The sequence below is a fragment of the Astatotilapia calliptera genome, chromosome 22, assembly GCF_900246225.1.
Source record: "Astatotilapia calliptera chromosome 22, fAstCal1.2, whole genome shotgun sequence".
NCBI classification, from domain to species: Eukaryota; Metazoa; Chordata; class Actinopteri; order Cichliformes; family Cichlidae; genus Astatotilapia; species Astatotilapia calliptera.
The window spans coordinates 33,737,336-33,757,643 of NC_039322.1; the positions used below are offsets into that span (position 1 = coordinate 33,737,336).

At 45.4% G+C, this 20,308-nt stretch overlaps 1 protein-coding gene across 4 annotated transcripts in view; it reads left to right on the plus strand.

The window, feature by feature from the left end:
- thrb (thyroid hormone receptor beta) overlaps window positions 1-15,521 on the plus strand; it is a 118,558-nt gene extending 103,037 nt beyond the window's left edge. Inside the window, exons 1-8 of one of the 4 annotated variants that reach the window (XM_026155626.1) lie at window positions 2,365-3,511; window positions 5,358-5,458; window positions 5,532-5,679; window positions 6,303-6,508; window positions 7,491-7,577; window positions 7,705-7,851; window positions 8,001-8,259; window positions 9,749-15,521. In XM_026155626.1, coding sequence (XP_026011411.1) covers window positions 3,178-3,511; window positions 5,358-5,458; window positions 5,532-5,679; window positions 6,303-6,508; window positions 7,491-7,577; window positions 7,705-7,851; window positions 8,001-8,259; window positions 9,749-9,990 — 1,524 coding nt within the window. In that variant the 5' untranslated portion in view covers window positions 2,365-3,177 and the 3' untranslated portion in view covers window positions 9,991-15,521. Of the gene's footprint in view, window positions 1-2,364; window positions 3,512-5,357; window positions 5,459-5,531; window positions 5,680-6,302; window positions 6,509-7,490; window positions 7,578-7,704; window positions 7,852-8,000; window positions 8,260-9,748 lie in introns of those variants that run through there. The other 3 variants (XM_026155627.1, XM_026155628.1, XM_026155629.1) reach the window with 3 other exon arrangements.
- The last annotated feature ends 4,787 nt before the right edge of the window (window positions 15,522-20,308 follow it).

Below are 20,308 nucleotides of genomic sequence, written 5' to 3' on the forward strand. Positions count from 1 at the left end.
CACACTAACTACACACTGACTACACACTGACTACACACTAACTACACACTGACTACACACTAAATACACACTAACTACACACTAACTACACACTGACTACACACTGACTACACACTAACTACACACTAACTACACACTGACTACACACTAACTACACACTAACTACACACTAACTACACACTGACTACACACTAACTACACACTAACTACACACTAACTACACACTGACTACACACTGACTACACACTAACTACACACTGACTACACACTGACTACACACTAACTACACACTGACTACACACTAACTACACACTAACTACACACTAACTACACACTGACTACACACTAACTACACACTAACTACACACTAACTACACACTAACTACACAAGATTTGTGCTAAACGTCTCAAATCTCTCACATCTCAAACACGCCGTCACTCCTAAAACTTCCCCCGTCCTAAACAACTAAAGGCCATGTTGCCATATCATTCTTTGATTGGTCCACATGGTACATTTTTCCACCAATAGGAAAGGCTGGGAGTTTTGGTGTTTTTGCTCACAGGCTTTCGAGCGTTTTTCTTATAAAACGCTGTTTTCACCGTTTCTTCCTGCAGTAAATATAAACAACGACAGTATTCAGGAAGAAAATCAAACATTGCAGATATTTTATCATAACTCTGGTTTTACGTGGCCGATCAACACAATTTAAAAACTGGTATAAAGTCCACACTTTTCCTGTCAGTTGTTCCGTCTGTCCTGCTCACATCTCCAATGGTTGTACACGTTGTCATTAACGTGGCTTCACTCCACATCAGCCGCTTTGCTAAAACACTGGCACATAAGGACGCTGTCATAGCCTGTCAGCCACGTTGATTAGCTGCGTATATACGAATGTGAATCGCATCATTGGCTGGACTTTGGGATAAGGTGGCATCGTTCTGATCCCACACGGGAGCAGCCAGTCACTGACTCACACTGCAAACAGAATTGTTAAAGTTTTAATTTTAATTTCAATTCAGGTTAGTTTTTTTTTTTTTTTTTTTGTGCGCAACGCAGATTTGCACAACATTGGATGGGAGTAGTAGTAGTACTAGTACCATTAAACCACATCCCTTAAGTTATTGTGCAGGGCGGGTGCTTTGGGAGTATGGGATATCATGCTCGTTGTTGCAAGCTATTTGTCCCTGCAACACCAGAGCTGGTCTGCATTGGTCTGACTGTTTCTTGGTGGGTGTTGGACTCTCCCAGGGCTGCTCGTTGACACCAATGCTCTGCATCATTTTTATGAACAGAATTGTAAGCACAGTCATGGGGCACATAGTGTCTGGTTCAGTTTTAGCTCTGGCAGATGACGTGGTTTTGTTGTTTAATGGAGTAATGACTGCCAGCTTGTACTGGAGTGGTTTGTGGCTGGATTGAGCTGTGCTCACCCACAGAGACAGGGTGTAGAGTCCAGATATTTGGGGTAGAGCCCGTGCTCTTCTGTGTCGACAGGAGGCAGTTGGGATGGGATGATGACCAGGGGCACCTCCTCTGTGGGGCGGTCCAGTAATGTCCCACCAGGCGGAGACCTCGGGGTAGACCCAGGATACGCTGGAGAGATGACATCTTTTGGTTGACTTGGATGGATATGCAACATACCAAAACAGACCTTTAAACAGATTGTAATAGGTGATTGTGGCACTGTTACTATTTTCAGGTGGTCTACTTTTTTTGGTCAGTCTTAACTAGAGACATTGGTGATGCTAAATTAAAAGAAAAAAGAGTTTTTATTTTAAAAGCTCGTCCATGGCATCATGCAGAGTTTCAATGATTTGACATGAAATGATAATTTACTGTAATTCATAAATGGACTATAATATTTGGTCATCTGCCTCGAGATGCATATTAATGTCAGTGACTTCCATTCTTAATTCATATTTTCTAATGATGCTGACCCGCTGTTTGCCACTTTAACACCTGTGTGTGAAAAAATATTGTTTACCGTGCAAATTTGAAATACATTTAAATCTCAAGGCTGTCATTATTATTGACGAGGACGCCTCATTAGTATGACTGAGCATAACCTCTCTGGGATTAATAAGTGCCTTTACAGAAACGGACCACACAATGTTTCATTGTTTAAATCTATATATATAGATATATATAAATATATAGAGATATATAAAACACTTTTAGACTCAACTAATTTTGCAAACAATTAGTTGAGTCTAAAAGTGACAAGAAAAACAAATAAATTGGAATTTTTGGTTTACAAATTTCCACACTAAATGTTTTTCAGCAATTTAAAATTCTTTGCGCAACAAGAGACAATAAATCTTAGTGCTATTTTGTACATTTACATGCATTCGCACAGTTTTTCATGGCGCAATCCCTGAATTTGATTTAGCTGCTGACCTAAACCAAAATGTTATTTTGGTTTTTGTGCAGGTATTCATTATTCTAAGTAAATCCCAAATAATTGCACTAATATGTGCCCTATCTTTCCATAAGCTGCACAGCAGGATCTAAATACACATTAGAGTCTTATTGGTGAAAAATCAGGGCCATGTGTTAAAACCCTTCTTAGAACCTTCTTAGTGTTGTAGTACTCACCAAGTGGCTTCAAGCCTAAGGGACCTAAGGGAACTTGTTAGTCGGTTCTGTTAAAATACCCAGAGGATAAGCAATGGTCAAAATGTAAAGGCCAAGGTTATGAGGTTAGGAAAGGATCGCGGTTAAGATAATTCTTGTATCATATGCGACCCCTCCTCAGGCAGGTTTTTTAACCATTTGTGTTTTCGTGGACCAGCTTTTCTTTAGATTTGTGTGTGTGAGATGTTTCTTACAGTAGGTGCATCATGTAATGTCTTAATCTGTGACATCGCCACTGTCTGTGGTACATCACGGATTTGTGAAGTGTAAGATTAGAGCCCTATGTCGTCATAAATCTCTGCTTCCCAATTCGGCCGGGTGGTGGCGGGTGGGGCAGTTGCAAGGTGTTGTTTGTGGTCTGTGGATTTGTTGGATAAAGCGTTTGCTCCTAAGTACGGTCAACTCCATCAAGTCCTTTCAGATCAGGAGTTATTTTCTTCATTTCGTGGCTTGATGCCAGCTCAGGTTTTTCTTTTTTGAGAGCAGATAGTTCTCCGGGTAGACCCAGAAGTTTTTATGGTGCTCTGCTGAAGGTCTTCATCATGAACTATTGCATTCCGGACATGTACGAGATGCCTCACACCGGCGTCGGAAGCTATTCGGTGCAGGGAGGTGGGGAATATTGCATGTACTCGGACGAAGGGTCCGGGTATGGCAACTGTGAGCCTCAGCCCCTTCATCATCCACCCTGCATGGAGCAGGCTTGGTCCCCCAGCCAGCACTACTCGTGCTCCTACGCCGCGGGTCCTTCTGTTTTTAAGAGTGAGTTTTGCAGCATGGAGGTCCCTCTCAGTCACTTCCACCAGCCTGAGTACTTCCCCGAGATCAAACCTGAATTTTCACACCTGCGGTGGATGCAGAGTGCGCACAGAAAAGGTACGACATGCAGGCTGTGATTATTTAGCTCTTTAACAAAGTACCTGAGGGGCTGGAACTGCAGCTCGGACGTGTTCAGGTTGTATAACTTGTTGAAGTTGCGAGTAACTTAAACAGTCTCCACTGTCTGTAATTAACTGGGTTTGTGTGTATGCAAGCATGTGTGTGTGTGTGTGTGTGTGTGTGTGTGTGTGTGTGTGTTTGAGTTTAGTTGTGTGTGTGTGTTTGAGTTTAGCTGTGTGTGTCTGTGTGTGTGTGTGTGTGTGTGTGCACATGTGTGTGTGTGTGTATTTGAGTTTAGTTGTGTGTGTGTGTTTGAGTTTAGCTGTGTGTGTCTGTGTGTGTGTGTGTGTGTGTGTGTGTGCACATGTGTGTGTGTGTGCACATGTGTGTGTGTATTTGAGTTTAGTTGTGTGTGTGTGTGTGTGTGTGTGTGTGTGTGTGTGTGTGTGTGTGTGTGTGTGTGTGTGTGTCTATAATATAACAGACTTGTAATACACTTGCTCAAACTGATGATTGGTCCTTCTTGATCATCGATCAATGATGTCTGGGATTTTCGAATTAAGTCCGATAAGCATAAATCCAAGACATAAGGCATCGTGCGCTGGTCTGTGATCAGGGCTTGTAGCTGTGTTTGATTGAGGTAGACGGGGTTCCTTATTGATTGCTGTTGAGGCAACAGAAGGCTGACAAAAGATATTGATCGGTTTTTTAACCTGCTGTCCTGGTGACAGAATTCACTCAACCCAATCTCAAATACAAGATAGACTCCACAATATTAGAGTCTACAAAGATTTTTCCATGAAGTGTGTTAGAAGCATCAGAGTTTACCTGCCACTCCACACTCTGCTGTTAGCAAGTGTGACCACCTACAGAAAAGAACAGGTTTTGGCAGTTTGCTCATCTAGAGCATTCAGGTAACTACTAAAACAATTCCACAGGTTCCCAAGAGCCAAGGTCTCAACAAATTCACCCCATCGTCAAACTACGCAATATTCAGAAAATGCCAAAAATCCAAGACCAACATCTCAGACTCTACAGGCTTCAGTTAGCATGTTCATAGCAGTAGAATTAGAAAGAAACTGAACAACTATCGCTTGTTTGTAAGCGTTGCCAGAAGAAAGCCTCTAAAATAACATGACAGCATGGCTTAGACTTAGGAACAAACCTCAACACCACAAGAACTTTGCAAAGCAGCGATGTCAGGAGATAAAGCACCTTGTTTGGAGAAAACCAAACACAGCAGGGCAGTACAAATGCTGCATAGCAACTGTCGAGGACAGCAGTGGAGCAGTGATGATTTGGACTCGTTTAGCAGCCACAGATCCTGAATACGTTATAGTCTCTGAGCTGACCATGAACGTCTCTGTATACAAAAGTATTCCAGACTCAAGCTAAAGCTAAGGCCTTGGGGGGAGTGGTGCCTGATCAAAATCTAGACCTCAACTCAGTGTCAGAGCTGTGCATGAAAACTTCCCTGCAAATCTCAACAAAGTGAAGAAATATTATAAAGAAGATGGGCCAGCGACAGACGTGCCCACTGCTGAGTCATGGGGGGTGTAGTTTTTAACAGGACTACAACGAGTCATGTTACATCATTCTGTAGTGTGTATTTTATGCAAATGCACACATTCATTCATATATGTGTGTGTGTGAGTGTGTATACAATTATCTTTTTACTACTGTGCAAAGAATAGTACATTGCCCCAATTTTAATTAATATCTAATAAAAAATGAATGTGTTTGGACAAACATTGTGAATGGCAGTCGTCAAATTTACTTGACATTCGTTTGCCTTATTTTTAAAATGAAAACAAATCCAGTTGTCTCCTTCTTTTCTCTCTAGGGTACATACCAAGTTACCTGGACAAGGATGAGCTATGCGTAGTGTGTGGGGACAAAGCTACAGGCTACCACTATCGCTGTATTACCTGTGAAGGTTGCAAGGTAAACCATGTGACCACATGGCCTCAGCCTTCGCCGTCTCCCTGTTCTGATCACGTCGCCTTCTGTTTTCTAGGGATTCTTCAGGCGGACAATCCAGAAGAATCTCAATCCAACTTACGCCTGTAAGTACGAGGGCAAATGTGTTATTGACAAAGTGACCAGGAACCAGTGCCAGGAATGTCGCTTCAAGAAGTGCATTGCAGTGGGAATGGCAACAGACTGTAAGTGGCCTCAGTAACAGGATATTTGACTCTTGTCTTTATAGCTTTTATGTCACTTTTGCATTTCTGCTGTTCTTCAATTGGAAAAAAAGAATTCTGACATTTATTTACAAAAACAATGCCATTTATAAAGAAAGTGCAGAATTAGTAACAAAATCAACAAAGAAAAGTTGGATTTAAAGAAAGTTCATCAGGGTTTGTCATCACCTGAAATATATTTACTCCAAATAAAAGCAGTGATGATTTTTCACCACATGGAAAAACAAATAATGGTCTCCATATTCACGTTTTGTTTGATTGTGCCTTTCACATTTTTCATACAATGGAAAGTTTGTTTTCATGTGTGGGTCATTTGACTCTTAAAGCCTCCTGCTACATTGTATCTGCATCATTTTCTGAACGTCCAAAACATAAAACGGTTCAAAACACAAGAACAATCATGAAGCATGAACAAGTGTCACCTCAGCGGGATGTCATGTTCTGTGTTGGAACAACTCTGCACCTCAGCGAGTCATCATTTTATGCCCCCCTACCCTCCCCCCTCCTCTCCCTCTTTCCTTTTCCTTCCCGTCCACTCTCTTGGCCTCCCTTGGCCCCCTGCTGACCCCCTTTATTTGCCCCAGTGGTGTTGGATGACAGCAAGCGGCTTGCCAAGCGGAAGCTAATCGAGGAGAACCGGGAGCGCCGTCGGAGGGAGGAACTGCAGAAGACGGCGTGGGACCGACTGGAGCCCACCCAAGAGGAGTGGGACCTCATCCGTATGGTGACCGAAGCCCATATGGCCACAAACGCCCAGGGCAACCACTGGAAGCAGAAGCGGAAATTCCTGGTGAGACATCGTCCTCCTCCTCCTTCCCTCCTCACCAAAGCCTTGATTGTATCGATTACTGTGCCCTGTTCAAACCACCAACCCCCCTGACCCCCACCTACCTCCCCCTCCCGCCCATCTCAGCCCGCTTCCAACCCGTCCCAGCCCCCTTCCGCTTCATGTCCCCGTCTCCTCCTCTTCCACCACCATTGTTCCACTGTTCCCTATGTTAATATGTCCATGTGTTTTTTTGTATCTCCTTGTAGAGTGGGGAGAATTAGCTGGACGATGGAGAAAAGTGTTTCCTCAACGCAGCAGCACTAATTTATATTGGAACATCTTACTCTTGTCTTATGTTTTGCCGAGCAGCAACTTTTAATTGCTAATACTAATGACTTGCTTTTTTTCGTGCTGTTTAATTTTCCTCTCTTTCTGTTTGTAGCTTTTGATTTCACACCTCACTCTGTTTTTGACTAATTTTGCTTTTTCTGTTAAGTTTGATTACTCTGTCCGGACTGAGAGTCTGTCAGCTGTTTGTTGGCGTTATACTGAGTTTCTATGGCACGATTAAAGGGAACGCTCATTAATCGCAGAATTATTTGATCGGCGGGGTTTGGCAAAAAAAGAAGGCTTATTTTTCAGGATACTGGGGAAACGGGGGGGAAAGACTTTCCCTGCAGCAACATGAACACAGCCTAATCTGTCTGCAAACTTTCATGGCCGCATCTGTTGTTTTTCATGCAATTTGTTTCAAAAAGTGTTGAAAACGTGACCAAAGATTTGATTGAGGTCTCATACAAAGATCCGATGAAGAGCGTTCCCGAGGACCCGTTTGATCCGTGGTCCCGAGTCTTGCTGTGGAAACTCGTGTCCTATTTCTGTCTTTACCTGTTTTCTGTCTGCGCACTCTTTCATCTGTCTTCAGTTTTAACTTGTTTTATTTTAGTTGGCTTGACACGGGTTCTTCATTGAAACTTCACGATTCCTGTTGATTATCCAACAGGTCGAGGAAGCAATGCTTCTTAATGAAATAACATGTAATTTATTCTATACTTCTGACCAGAGTGCAGCGGGGGTGAAGGAAGCTAAGGTAAGACACACAGATACACGGTTCAGTTGAGCCTAACGACGGGTTTTCAGCCATTTACATGTAAAACGATGGATAAATAACAAATGATGCGATGAAACCAGCTGATGTCCACTCCTCGTTCTTTCAGCCTGAGGATATTGGTCAAGCGTCCACGGATAATGCACCTGAAGGAAGTAAAGTGGACATAGAAGCCTTCAGTCAGTTTACAAAAATTATCACCCCTGCCATAACCCGAGTGGTGGACTTTGCCAAAAAACTGCCTATGTTCTGTGAGGTAGGTTTGTTTGAGTGGAAAGGGTGACTGTGAATGTGTCACTGAGTGGTTAAAGCTGTATATTCAGATTGAATATGAATCTTTCACAGTCTTTGACATAATGGAAGTTCCACCTGTCCCTAAATAAGCCATTCTTCTCTTTAACCCAGCTGCCTTGTGAAGACCAGATCATCCTGTTGAAAGGCTGTTGCATGGAGATCATGTCGCTGCGGGCTGCTGTTCGCTACGATCCAGAGAGCGAGACCCTCACACTCAACGGCGAGATGGCAGTGACACGAGGTCAGCTCAAGAACGGAGGCTTGGGCGTCGTCTCAGACGCCATCTTTGACCTTGGCGTGTCGCTGTCCTCCTTTAACTTGGATGACTCTGAGGTGGCTCTTCTGCAAGCTGTTATCCTGCTTTCATCCGGTAATCGCCTAGAGTGCACACTTATCCGAGTACATAAGAGGTTATTAAAGGGTTTTCTTTCTCGCTCTTCTAGGTCTCGCTCTGTTTTAGCACAGCGGCGTTACTGCGTTCTTATTACACCGTTGGTAACGTCGGCTTACAGGGAACAGATTTTTAGGAAGTACAGCAGCGTGAATCTGCAGCTGCACAGCTTGTGTGAATACTTGGTTTTGACATGAAATCTATATCAAACCACAGTTTAATCAATTAATCACCGTAATCATTGTGAGGAGCTTTGGCCTGTTAGCTTGTTTCTGGCTCCACTGGCATTTCTCTGTAATACTCTCATTGAAGATCAATACTCGTGTGCTTTATGGTGCAGACCCATCTGTCCTGACACTTTACAGTATCCACTGACGGTTAGATAACACTGCTATTGGGGCAACGAATCGCTTTGGGATAGAAAGTTAATTATTTGTGTTTATTGATCATCTTTAAATTTTAAATTTTTTTTGTTTCGTACTATTTGTACCAAAAAAGAAAAATAATTGTGAGTACTGCAATAAATAATAACTGACACTGTAGTGTATCCACAGCTGCGCCTGTGTTTAACTCATTTTCAGTCAGAAATGACATAAGAGTCATTCAAGGCATGAACACAATGTATTTGTACTGGATCTTTATTTTGGACATGTTTAAATAGTATAAGAACAACAAGAGAGAAAAAACAGACAAACAAACAAAACAATAATAATTATAAATAACTTACATGTTCAGAAACGAGCAGCATGAGCTCATTTAATCCAACCTCCTGTTCATGCCGTCTCCATCACAAGTTCTTCATTATAATTTCTTACATGTAACACGTATAACGATATATATGTTTACAGATATATCTACTTATATAAACCACACACCTGATCAGAGCCCTACCTCCACCACATTTGTTCCAAATCATCCCAAATAATACAGGAATTGACAAATACAGCAACCAGGTGATTCTCCATAAAAAGCTTTTGACTGAAACTGTGCGCGGTGTGCAGCGTGTCCTTAAAAACAACGAGGACAAAAGAAGAAGAACAGTATTTGACAGTTGTGTTAAGGCTGCTTCCTCATGCACAGGGCTTCATCACAGAAGAAGAAGCCATGCCTAAGTGAGGGAAACAGGAGGAATAGGCTCAGATATGCCAAATACACAATAACTGGGTGGAAGGAGGTGAGGGAGCATCCACACAGCAGCCAGTGGTGCTGGAGATCCAGTTAAGTCAGATTTGGATCCAACTGGGATGATCTTCATATTCCAGTATGACAGTGATCCCAAACACATAATCAAATCAGTCATAGATAGACCCTTGTGAGTTGTAATTAAGCTATTGTAAGCCATCCTTCCTATTAGCAAAGGAAGACCAAAGGTTATCAGGGTTCTCTCAGCACTGTTCCTCAGGGACAAACGCTTTACAGCTCTGCAGGACGCTGCATAACAACACTGTTGGTGTGCTTGTGTCTTCAGATCGTCCAGGCCTAACTAGTGTGGAGCGAATCGAGCGTTGCCAAGAGGAGTTCCTGTTGGCCTTTGAACATTATATCAACTACCGCAAACACAAAGTGGCACATTTCTGGCCCAAGCTGCTAATGAAGGTGACAGACCTGCGGATGATCGGCACCTGCCACGCCAGCCGATTCCTCCACATGAAAGTGGAGTGTCCCACCGAGCTGTTCCCTCCTCTGTTTCTGGAGGTCTTCGAGGACTGACCAGTGGATTTCTGTGTGTGTGTGCGTGCGTGTGTGTGCGCCTGGGCACCCTGGTGGTCTCGGGGTGGAACCAGCAGAAAGCCCGTCACAACGAACCTTCTAACAGCACTACTGAGTGTCACTTCATTCCACCTTAGAGTAGCTCTCTGGTCTATTTTTGGATGAAACCATTCCTGACAGTGCGGGTACATGTGAATAGCTTTTTGACTTTTCTGGTTTGTTCTGTTATTGTTGTCATGGATATAACATCTCACCTCAGATTTGACTCTAGGTTTTTTGTTTTCATTATTGCATCATGGTAATCTTATCAACACTTGTTTGTTCGTTAGAAGCCAAGCACATGTTGTATATTCCTTCCTTTATGTTGAAATACTCGGCTGCTCGCCTCATCCACGACACGAGACGCCGTCAGCAAACCCGCTCCACTTTACCGCATTAATATATCAACCTTCGTCCATCTGGTGAGTGTCCAGTCTGTCCGGTGCCTCGCCATCCTACTGTGACCGTTAAAAACGCGTACTCTAACGGACGGCAGCTCGCAGGTGTCTGCAAGTCTCTCGGCAGCCGCACATTACGAGGTTAAGTTGCAACGCTGCATTCCAGAGCTGTCGGAAAAACAAACGTCAGCTCGAGACACGCTCCGAGCGAGAAACCTGAGCAGGATTTTGCAATATTAAAGGGGACCTGTGTGTCTTTTCTCAGTTGATGTTGCAATGCTGATTGTTCCTATTAAACATGACCAAAGTTTCAAATCATTTACTAAATATATGTAAAAACAATCCCAGCACTTGGACTGCTATTAAATCGAGGTTTCCAAAGGTTTTTCTCGCACCTTCTGTGACACTCGTTTGCTGCAGGCGGTAGAGCTCGTCCTGAGCCAGGCTTCCCGAAGCCGTCCTATTGGAAGAAAGTGGCTCGTTAGGTAAGGCGAACCTTAACGAGGCAGCGCTAAACAGGATGCTTTTAGTCAAAGGATAAACCGATAGTCTGCATGACGCACAAATCTAAGGACACTAGTCTGTTGGAGTGTCTCTACTAGAGTAATGAGTCCCCTCAAACTTCACACGGTGGCAGTGCACACTGCAAACACAACTTCTCTCTGGCCCTTCACACACACACACACACACACACGCTGGGCTTTCAGCTAACAGTAAGTCTACTTACTCAACCCTTAAAATGATATGTGGCATTTTGCAGGATATTGCATAAATACTGTTGCACTACAGCAGCATATATGGGCCAGCGAAATAGTCAAAGGTCAGCTCTCTGTTTATGAGCAGGAAGCATCTTTGTGTCTGGCTGAAAGCAAAGAGTGTTTATGAAATCAGAGTGTGGACACTAATAAACTGAGAGAGTGTCTCTCGCTTGTTGTTAATTGCCTTTGGACTTATTGTCAGACAGCATGATATGACCGGTGCTTTGATACTTTATAGACTAATGATTAATTAGCACAACCTCAAAGCATTTCATATGCAACTCTGACAGATTAACTGAAAATGCAGAGGTTCTGTGCGTTCAAACCTGTACAGTGCAAAAAATCTTGCTCGAGTTTCTGTTTGTCTTTATTTCGACAAGAAACAAAACAACGAAACAACAAAACCAAAACTGCGATGTAGACGTGAGCGACAGTGAATGGAATGCAGAAGCAGCATTAAAATGAGCCGCTCGTCGTGCCGGAGACTCGTCACACGGTGGCACTGAGGCCAGGATCGTCTGTGTGTCACAGTACTGCATGTTGTGCCAAAACCAGGTGAACAATGCCCTCACTGCATCCTCCCTCCACTTCCTTAGTTGAGTATAAATTGGCTCCCTGTCGGTCCACACACAGGCTGTCCTATTTGCTGTGTTTCAGTCTGCGGTTGGAACTTCAACTATAAGACCAGCATTAGATTTCAGTGTTTCATCTCAGCCATGTTGCCTCAAAGTCAAATAATTAGTCAGCATTTTTTCTGTTTGTTTAGTGTCTCCGTGAGTGGACGTGGGCTTTCTATTAAAACAGTGAAGTCATGGTGCTATGGTGAGTTGGGGCTATGGCTGATTGAAGCGTATTGTTATTTACATGTCTGAATAAGAGCAGGATGGCATGCATATAGTACAGTAACACACATGCACATATACAGAATGTACAGTACATCTGTGCAGCTGTTGTGCAGCAACTGATCAGCCACAACAATAAGACTGGCACAGATGCTGGGTCCCACTCGGGTACTGGCAGTGGTTTTTGGAGTGGGCCTCTGTCTGCCTCGGTTGGAGGGTTGGTAAATGGGAGAGTTTACCAGCAGAGAAGACCAGTGTTCACCTGTAACTGGTTTTAGTGATGTGGCTGATTGGTGTATCGCTCACACAGATAACACATGGGTCCGACTCCACGACTGTGACCGACCTGTGGCATTCGGAGGCCAAGTAAACTGTATGCTTCGCCATCACCAAGGTACACTGACGAGGCTGGTGAGATTGTGAAAAGTAGAGCTCTTTGTTCTTTAGCCTCTGGTTTTGTTTTTTTTCTTGAAAAAGCCTCGGTATGGTATTGCCGTTTGCAATCTGACAGACCTCGGCTCTTTATATTTCGCTTTTTCGAGCTTCACACTACTCCTCAAAGCAGCTTGTATTTTATTTTGTTTCTTCTCATTTCTGTGAAGTGATGCCTTTTTATCAAAGCAATAGAATTGCTGCAGTGTTTGAATGACCCGGACCTCACACATATACACCTCGCAAACTGTACAGATTCAGATAAATGCACAGACAATCAGAGGGAGAGGCACCCGAGCTCAGGCTGGTCCCCGTCGACATGAAGGGCCGGGCCGGGCCCCGCTGAGACGGAGCCATTCAGAAACGTAACAGTTGGCCACGTTTACATGCACCCCTGCGTCTGCAGCCAACGAAAGACTTTGTTATGTGAAGAAGCCTTCGACGAAAGCTGTCAGAACGCGCATCCAACATCAACGAGCTAGACTCATTAACGTAACATCACCTGTGTTTCTAATGAAATAAATGTCTTCATGTCTCAGTAGCAGGGGCTGGCTGCACAAACACATCAGAAGTTGGCTGACTATCTAATGTTCAACCCAACAGTCCCAGGATCTCAGCTCAGGACTTCAATGTCCCTTTGGTGTGCTTCTGTTGGTTAGAACATGTAGATTGAACAAAGTCATGTAAAAAGCATCATTTTTATGCGGTAAACATGGTTTGTTGTTGCACGTTCCCGGTTCTTAGGCTCTCTTTCACGTCTTTTTTTAACTAAAGACTTTTAGTCTAGTCTCAGGAATTTGGCAGTGTAACTTTTCAGACATTCAGCTAAAGTAGCAGCAACTATTGTTTGCAGCCCGAAAAACAAAAAGCTGTGTTTGCTCTTGATTTGGCCTGCCAGTCCTCCACCAGGATAGTTGTTGGGCTGTAATTAGCCGCTACCTCATGAGCGGGGAATTTTGGCCTGGGAATCAAAACTGGAACTTTGTTACTGCTGTCAAATGTAATAACAGTTCCCGAGTTTGTGCAGATGATTCTGTTTTCCTGTGCAGGTAAAGAGACACTAAGAAAGCTGCACAGATTTTAACCACTGAAAGTCCAAAATTGGGTGATTAACAGCTTTATGTGTAATGTGTTTTTGTAGCGTGCAGTAGATTGAACAAAGGTTTCTTTAACAGGCTGATGATATTTCTGTGAAACCACACCCCCTCTCTGAAGCTGCCCGACAGCGCAGTCATTCTCTTTGTGGCTTCATGTTCAGGATGCTCATCATAAGCATAAAATGAGCCACTGTGTGATCAGGACAGTGACAGCCGTCAGTTTCTTTCACATCAGCCCGTGTTCCTCCTTACTTTCTAGTTTGTTGCATTTTTCAATTTGCTGACTTCAGCTACAACGAGGGGATTACTGAGACCACCTCCCTCATGCTAAACATACAGTTTGAATATTGCCCGATGGTTTATAGGTCAGTGTGGAGTAGCTTAACACAAAGAAGAAGAAGAGATGAAAGTCAGAGCGTTGCAGGCTTACTCGTTGGAGGCAAAACATAAAGGCAAGGGTGGCTCAAAACTTTTGCACAGTACTGTATCTAAAGCCTAGCCCTGTGATTGGATGGATGGAGCCAGCCTGTCTGTGCAGCCAGCCCCGTTGTCAGAGAATGAACTTGAAGGTAGAGACGTCTCACAGTTATCATAAAAGTCACATAGATACTGTAAAACTAATGCAGGTCACAGTTAAAGAACTGCTGAAAAACACAATAATCAATAATCATGAAGAAGAACCAGTGTGAAACAGTGACCTGGATAAAAACAATGAGGAGGGCATTATTTGGTTTCTGTAAAAAAATATATAAATAACCTGTCAGTAATACTTTCACTCATAAATGTAATAAAGTCGAGCAGTTCATAACAATAAACCTGTCAGTTTTATGGTTGAGGCAAATGATGGCCTTGATGTAGTAATATATCATCAAACCTGTAAAGTTATTTCAGTCTGTGGGCGCTCTAATATGAATCCTGAAAGTTTAGCTTAAAAAGCTGGAGAGCAGCCGGGCTCTTTGACAGCTCCTACCCACGTTCCTCTGGGTTCTCCCGATGACTTTGTTGGCATGTTGATCAGTTATCTGAGCGTTTTACTGAAAAAAGCACTGAAGAGGAAGTGAAACCAAAACAAGGAGTTAAAACTTGCAAAGATCTGCAACAGTCAAATAGTTCACAGCAGGATGATGAATGCAGCTTTAATCCAAAATAATCGACATGTTTTTTTACACTTTGATACATAGTTTCACTTTTCTTTTTTTCCTTTTTTGCGGGACGGCTATAAATTGGGTATCTTGTATCCTGGCTGTGTTCACTGAGCACATACGCAGAGCTGTGGTGCACGTAAACGTCGTCATTGCTCACCGCTGGTTAGGAACATGTTCATTTTACCTGAGGAGGTGAATGTTGGCCGTGATATCTCCCGTGAGTTGTTGCTCGTAAGGTTTCTCAGTTACAACCAATAGCAAGAGTTGCGCCATAGAGAAGCTATTTTACAGTACAAAGGAAAAGGATGTATATTTTCAGACTGCAGATTTTTTTTACGGATGTTAGCATAATATGAACATATTGTTTTTGCATAGTGTTAAAAAGATACAGTGTTGCTCTCAAATGTATTTCCACATCTGATGGAGACGTATTTAAAAAAACAAATGATAAAAACAGTTAAATTAGCTGGATTCATGTCCAAAAGAAACCACACATGAGCACGTTTAGGGACAGCGTGGTCAGAAGGAGGCGGTCATCCACAGTCGGCACAGATTTCTCTTCTCTCCTTGTGTGTTTGAGTGTCTTCTTGTTTAAGTCATCTGTTTAATGCAAACCGGGAATTCGACCAGGAGGTGCAGAGAGATGTGAAAGTGAATCTGTGGCAGAAAAAAAGGAAGAACAAAGAATATTGTGTTCCTCAAACGGCTGTTGGACATTTTCAGCTTGGAGGACTGATGATTTTGATTTTGCCTGATGGGGGATGATTGCAGAATTTGTGATTTGGGTCTTAAGAATAAAGATGGTTTTGAGAGAATTTGATTTGGTGTCTTCACTTATTCAGACTTTGTAGGTGCTCTGTATGGCTGTTTGAATGGTTCACTGTGCACCCATTTTATGAAACACAGGTTAATGTGCAGTGCTGTGCAAAAGACTTGAGCCCACCTCGTTCTTTGTATTTTGCTTTAATTTTGCTCCGTGAATCGCTACCTTATCGTGGTGGAGGGGTTTGTGTGTCCCAGGGATCCCAGGGGCTATGTTGTCTGGGGGCTTTTGCCCCCTGGTAGGGTCTCCCATGGCAAATTGGTCCTGTGAGCGATTCAGAAGACCCTTATGAAGAGAACATCAAGGGAACAGTTTACTCTGCCCGGGATAGGGTTACCGGGGCCCCGCCCTGGAGCCAGGCCCGGGGAGGGTGCCCGAGGGTGAGCGTCTGGTGGCCGGGCACAGCCTGAAGAGGAGACATGGGCCCATTCTCCCGCAGGCCCACCACCCACAGGAGGCGCCATAGGGGTCAGGCGCATTGTGTGCCGGGTGGCGGCCAGGAGCGGAGGCCCTGGCGGACTGATCCCCGGCTACCAAGACTGGCAATAGGGACATGGAATGTCACCTCTCTGGTGGGCAAGGAGCCTGAGTTAGAGCGTGAGGTTGAGAGGTACCGGCTAGATATAGTCAGGCTCACCTCTACGCATGGCTTGGGCTCTGGAACCAGTCTCCTGGAGCGGGGCTGGACTCTGTCTCAGTCTGGAGTTGCCCCTGGTGAGAGGCGGCGGGCTGGGGTGGGTATTCTAATATCCCCTCGGCTTGCTGCCGGTACGTTGGGGTTTTTCCCGGTGGATAAGAGGGTTTTTTCCCTGCGCCTTAGGGTCGGGGAACGGGTCCTGACTGTCATCTGCGCTTATGCGCCGAGTGGCAGTTCAGAGTACCCAGCCTTCTTAGAGTCCCTGTGGGGGGTGCTGGAAGGTGCTCCACCTGGAGACTCTGTTGTCCTGCTGGGAGACTTCAATGCTCACGTGGGTAACGACAGCGAGACCTGGAGGGGCGTGATTGGGAGGAACGGCCTCCCTGATCTGAACCCAAGCGGTGTTTTGTTATTGGACTTCTGTGCAAATCACAGTTTGACCATAGCGAACACCTTGTTCGAACATAAGAGTGTCCAGAAGTGTACGTGGCACCAGGACGCTCTAGGCCGCAGGTCGATGATCGATTTTGTAATCGTATCACCAGACCTGTCACCATATGTTCTGGACACTCGGGTAAAGAGAGGGGCTGAGCTGTCAACTGATCACCACCTGGTGGTGAGTTGGATCAGGTGGCGGGGGGAGGACGCTGGACAGACCCGGTGCACCTAAACGCGTAGTGAGGGTGTGCTGGGAACATCTAGCAGAGGCCCCAGTCCGCGAGATCTTCAACGCACACCTCCGGCAGAGCTTCAACAGCATTTCGAGGGAGACTGGGGACATTGAGTCCGAATGGACCATGTTCAGCGTCTCCATTGCCGAAGCTGCTGCATTGAGCTGCGGCCGTAAGGTGGTTGGTGCCTGCCGTGGTGGTAATCCCCGAACCAAATAGTGGACACCAGAGGTGAAGGGAGCCACCAGGCTGAAGAAGGAGTCCTATCGGGCTTGGTTAGCCTGTGGGACTCCGGAGGCAGCTGACAGGTATCGACAGGCCAAGCGGAATGCGGCTCGGGCAGTGGCTGAAGCAAAAACTCGGGTGTGGGAGGAGTTCGGTGAGGCCATGGAAAAAGACTTTTGGACTGCCTTGAAGAGATTCTGGCAAACTGTCAGGCGTCTCAGGAGGGGAAAGCGGTGCTCTACCTGCACTGTGTATAGTGCTGGCGGAGCGCTGCTGACATCGACTGCGAAAATTGTCAGGTGGTGGAAGGAATACTTCGAGGACCTCCTTAATCCCACTGACACGTCTTCCGAGGAGGAAGCAGAGTCTGGGGATGAGGGGAATGACCCGCCAATTTCCGGGGGCGACGTCACTGAGGCAGTTAAACAACTCCTTGGCAGAGCCCCTGGTGTTGATGAGGTCTGCCCCGAGTTCCTGAAGGCTCTGGACGTTGTAGGGCTGTCCTGGTTGACACGCCTCTGCAATGTTGCGTGGAGATCAGGGGCAGTACCCGTGGACTGGCAGACCGGGATGGTGGTCCCCATCTTTAAGAAGGGAGACTGGAGGGTGTGTTCCAACTACAGGGGGATCACACTCCTCAGCCTCCCTGGGAAAGTCTATGCCAGGGTGCTGGAGAGGAGAGTTCGTCCGCTAGTCGAACCTCAGATACAGGAGGAACAATGCGGTTTTCGTCCTGGACGCGGAACACTGGACCAGCTCTTTATCCTCTCGAGGATACTTGAGGGTGCATGGGAGTTTGCCCAACCAGTCTACATGTGTTTTGTGGACTTGGAGAAGGCATTCGACCGTGTCCCTCGGGGTGTCCTGTGGGAGGTGTTGCGGGAGTATGGGGTGTCTGGCCCATTGCTACGGGCCATTCGATCCCTATACAACCGTTGCAAGAGCTTGGTTCGCATTGCCAGCAATAAATCGGACTCGTTCCCGGTGGGTGATGGGCTCCGCCAGGGCTGCCCTTTGTCACTGATTCTGTTCATAATTTTTATGGACAGGATTTCTAGGTGCAGCCAAGTGGCGGAGGGCTTTCGCTTTGGTGGCCTCAGAATCTCATCTCTGCTTTTCGCAGATGATGTGGTTCTGTTGGCTTCATCGGGTGGGGGCCTCCAGCTCACACTGGAACGGTTCGCAGCCGAGTGTGAAGCAGCGGGAATGAGGATCAGCACTTCCAAATCTGAGGCCATGGTTCTCAGCCGGAAAAGGGTGGAGTGCCCACTCCGAGTCGGGGATGAGTTCCTGCCCCAAGTGGAGGAGTTCAAGTATCAAGTCTTGTTAGCGAGTGATGGGAGAAGGGAGCCGGAGATCGACAGACGGATTGGGGCTGCGGCTGCAGTGATGTGGACGCTGCACCGGTCCGTCGTGGTGAAGAGGGAGCTGAGTGTAAAAGGGAAGCTCTCAATTTACCGGTCGATCTACGTCCCTACCCTCACCTATGGCCACGAGCTGTGGGTAGTGACCAAAAGAACGAGATCGCGGATACAAGCTGCAGAAATGAGCTTCCTCCGAAGGGTGGCTGGCCTCTCCCTTAGAGATAGGGTGAGAAGTTCGGCCATCCGGGAGGGGCTCAAAGTAGAGCCGCTGCTGCTCCACATCGAAAGGAGCCAGCTGAGGTGGTTCGGGCATCTGACAAGGGTGCCCCCTGGGCGCCTCCTGGGTGAGGTGTTCCAGGCATGTCCCACCGGGAGGAGGCCCCGGGGCAGACCCAGGACACGCTGGAGAGATTATATCTCTCAGCTGGCCTGGGAACGCCTTGGTATTCCCCCGGATAAGCTGGAGGAGGTGGCTGGGGAGAGGGAGGTCTGAGCTTCTCTGCTTAGGCTGCTGCCCCCGTGACCCGGCCTCGGATAAAGCGGATGAAGATGGATGGATGTAAAAAGTGGTCTTAAGTAATATTTCCCTGAGCTTTCTGATGATCTTTCAAAGTTTTTTTTGGCTCCTAATTTTCATTCCAGTTCTTGTGCCTGATGATTTAAAGACGTTTTCTTTGTTGTTGTTAGTTAAACCATTAAACACTGACCTATCAATCATTAAAGCATAAAACAGGAATTTAATGTAAGAGAGGAACCAGTGTTGTCTACACACGAGGGACAACGTTAAAATGATATTGTTTATTCCCATTTCTTTAGGTGAATCTCCATAAAAATTAATTAATTAAAGTGAAGTCCATGAGAATTGGGGTGATCACGGTCCTGCTGCTGTTGAACTATAAGGTATGGTCTCGTTTGGAGGGGGGCCATCAAGAGGTCATTCTTAGCGAAGGGAAACGGGGAGAATAGGTTGAGGTTTGCCTTACACTATAACTAATCAGATAAGAGAGATAAGATAGAACTTTATTAATCCCTCGGGTGGGTTCCTCTGGGAAATTCGACTTCCAAAAAGCACAGCAACGACCGAAGTTACAGTTACAGAATTGTTATATATATATATATATACACACACACACACACACACACACACACACATATAAATACAGAGACAAATATAAATAAAATATACGAAGGGGATAAATAGAATAAATAGGAATAAAAATAAAAATACAAGTGAATTGCACATTTCAAGTATTGAGTCTATTGCACTGTTGACTATTTACAAAGGTATTGTACAGTGAGGTGAAGAGGCACTACAGCTTAGTTGTTCCCCCCTCCTTTGTCCTCCTGTCTCCCCTCCCTCTCCCCTCCAGAGAGGAGTTAAACAGTCTGATGGCGTGTGGGACAAAGGAGTTTTTAAGTCTGTTAGTTCTTGTCTTGGGGAGAAGCAACCTGTCACTGAACAGACTCTTCTGGTTGTTAATGGCCGTGTGCAGAGGATGCCCAGCATTGTTCATAATGTCCAGCAGTTTCTTTAGTGTCCTTTTCTCTACCACTGTCACCAGAGTGTCCAGCTTCATGCCGACCACAGAGCTAGCCCTCCTGATCAGTTTCTCCAGCCTGCATGAGTCCTTCTTTGCTGTGCTGCTCCCCCAGCACACCACAGCATAGAAAAGTACTCCAGCAACCACCGACTGGTAAAACATCCTCAGGAGCTTCCTGCAGATGTTAAAAGACCTCAGCCTCCTGAGGAAGTACAGTCGGCTTTGGGCTTTTTTATACAGGTGCTCTGTGTTGCATGACCAGTCCAGTTTATTGTCCACCCACAGCCCGAGGTACTTGTACTTGTTGACCACCTCCACCTCCTCCCCCTCTATCTGAACCGGCAGT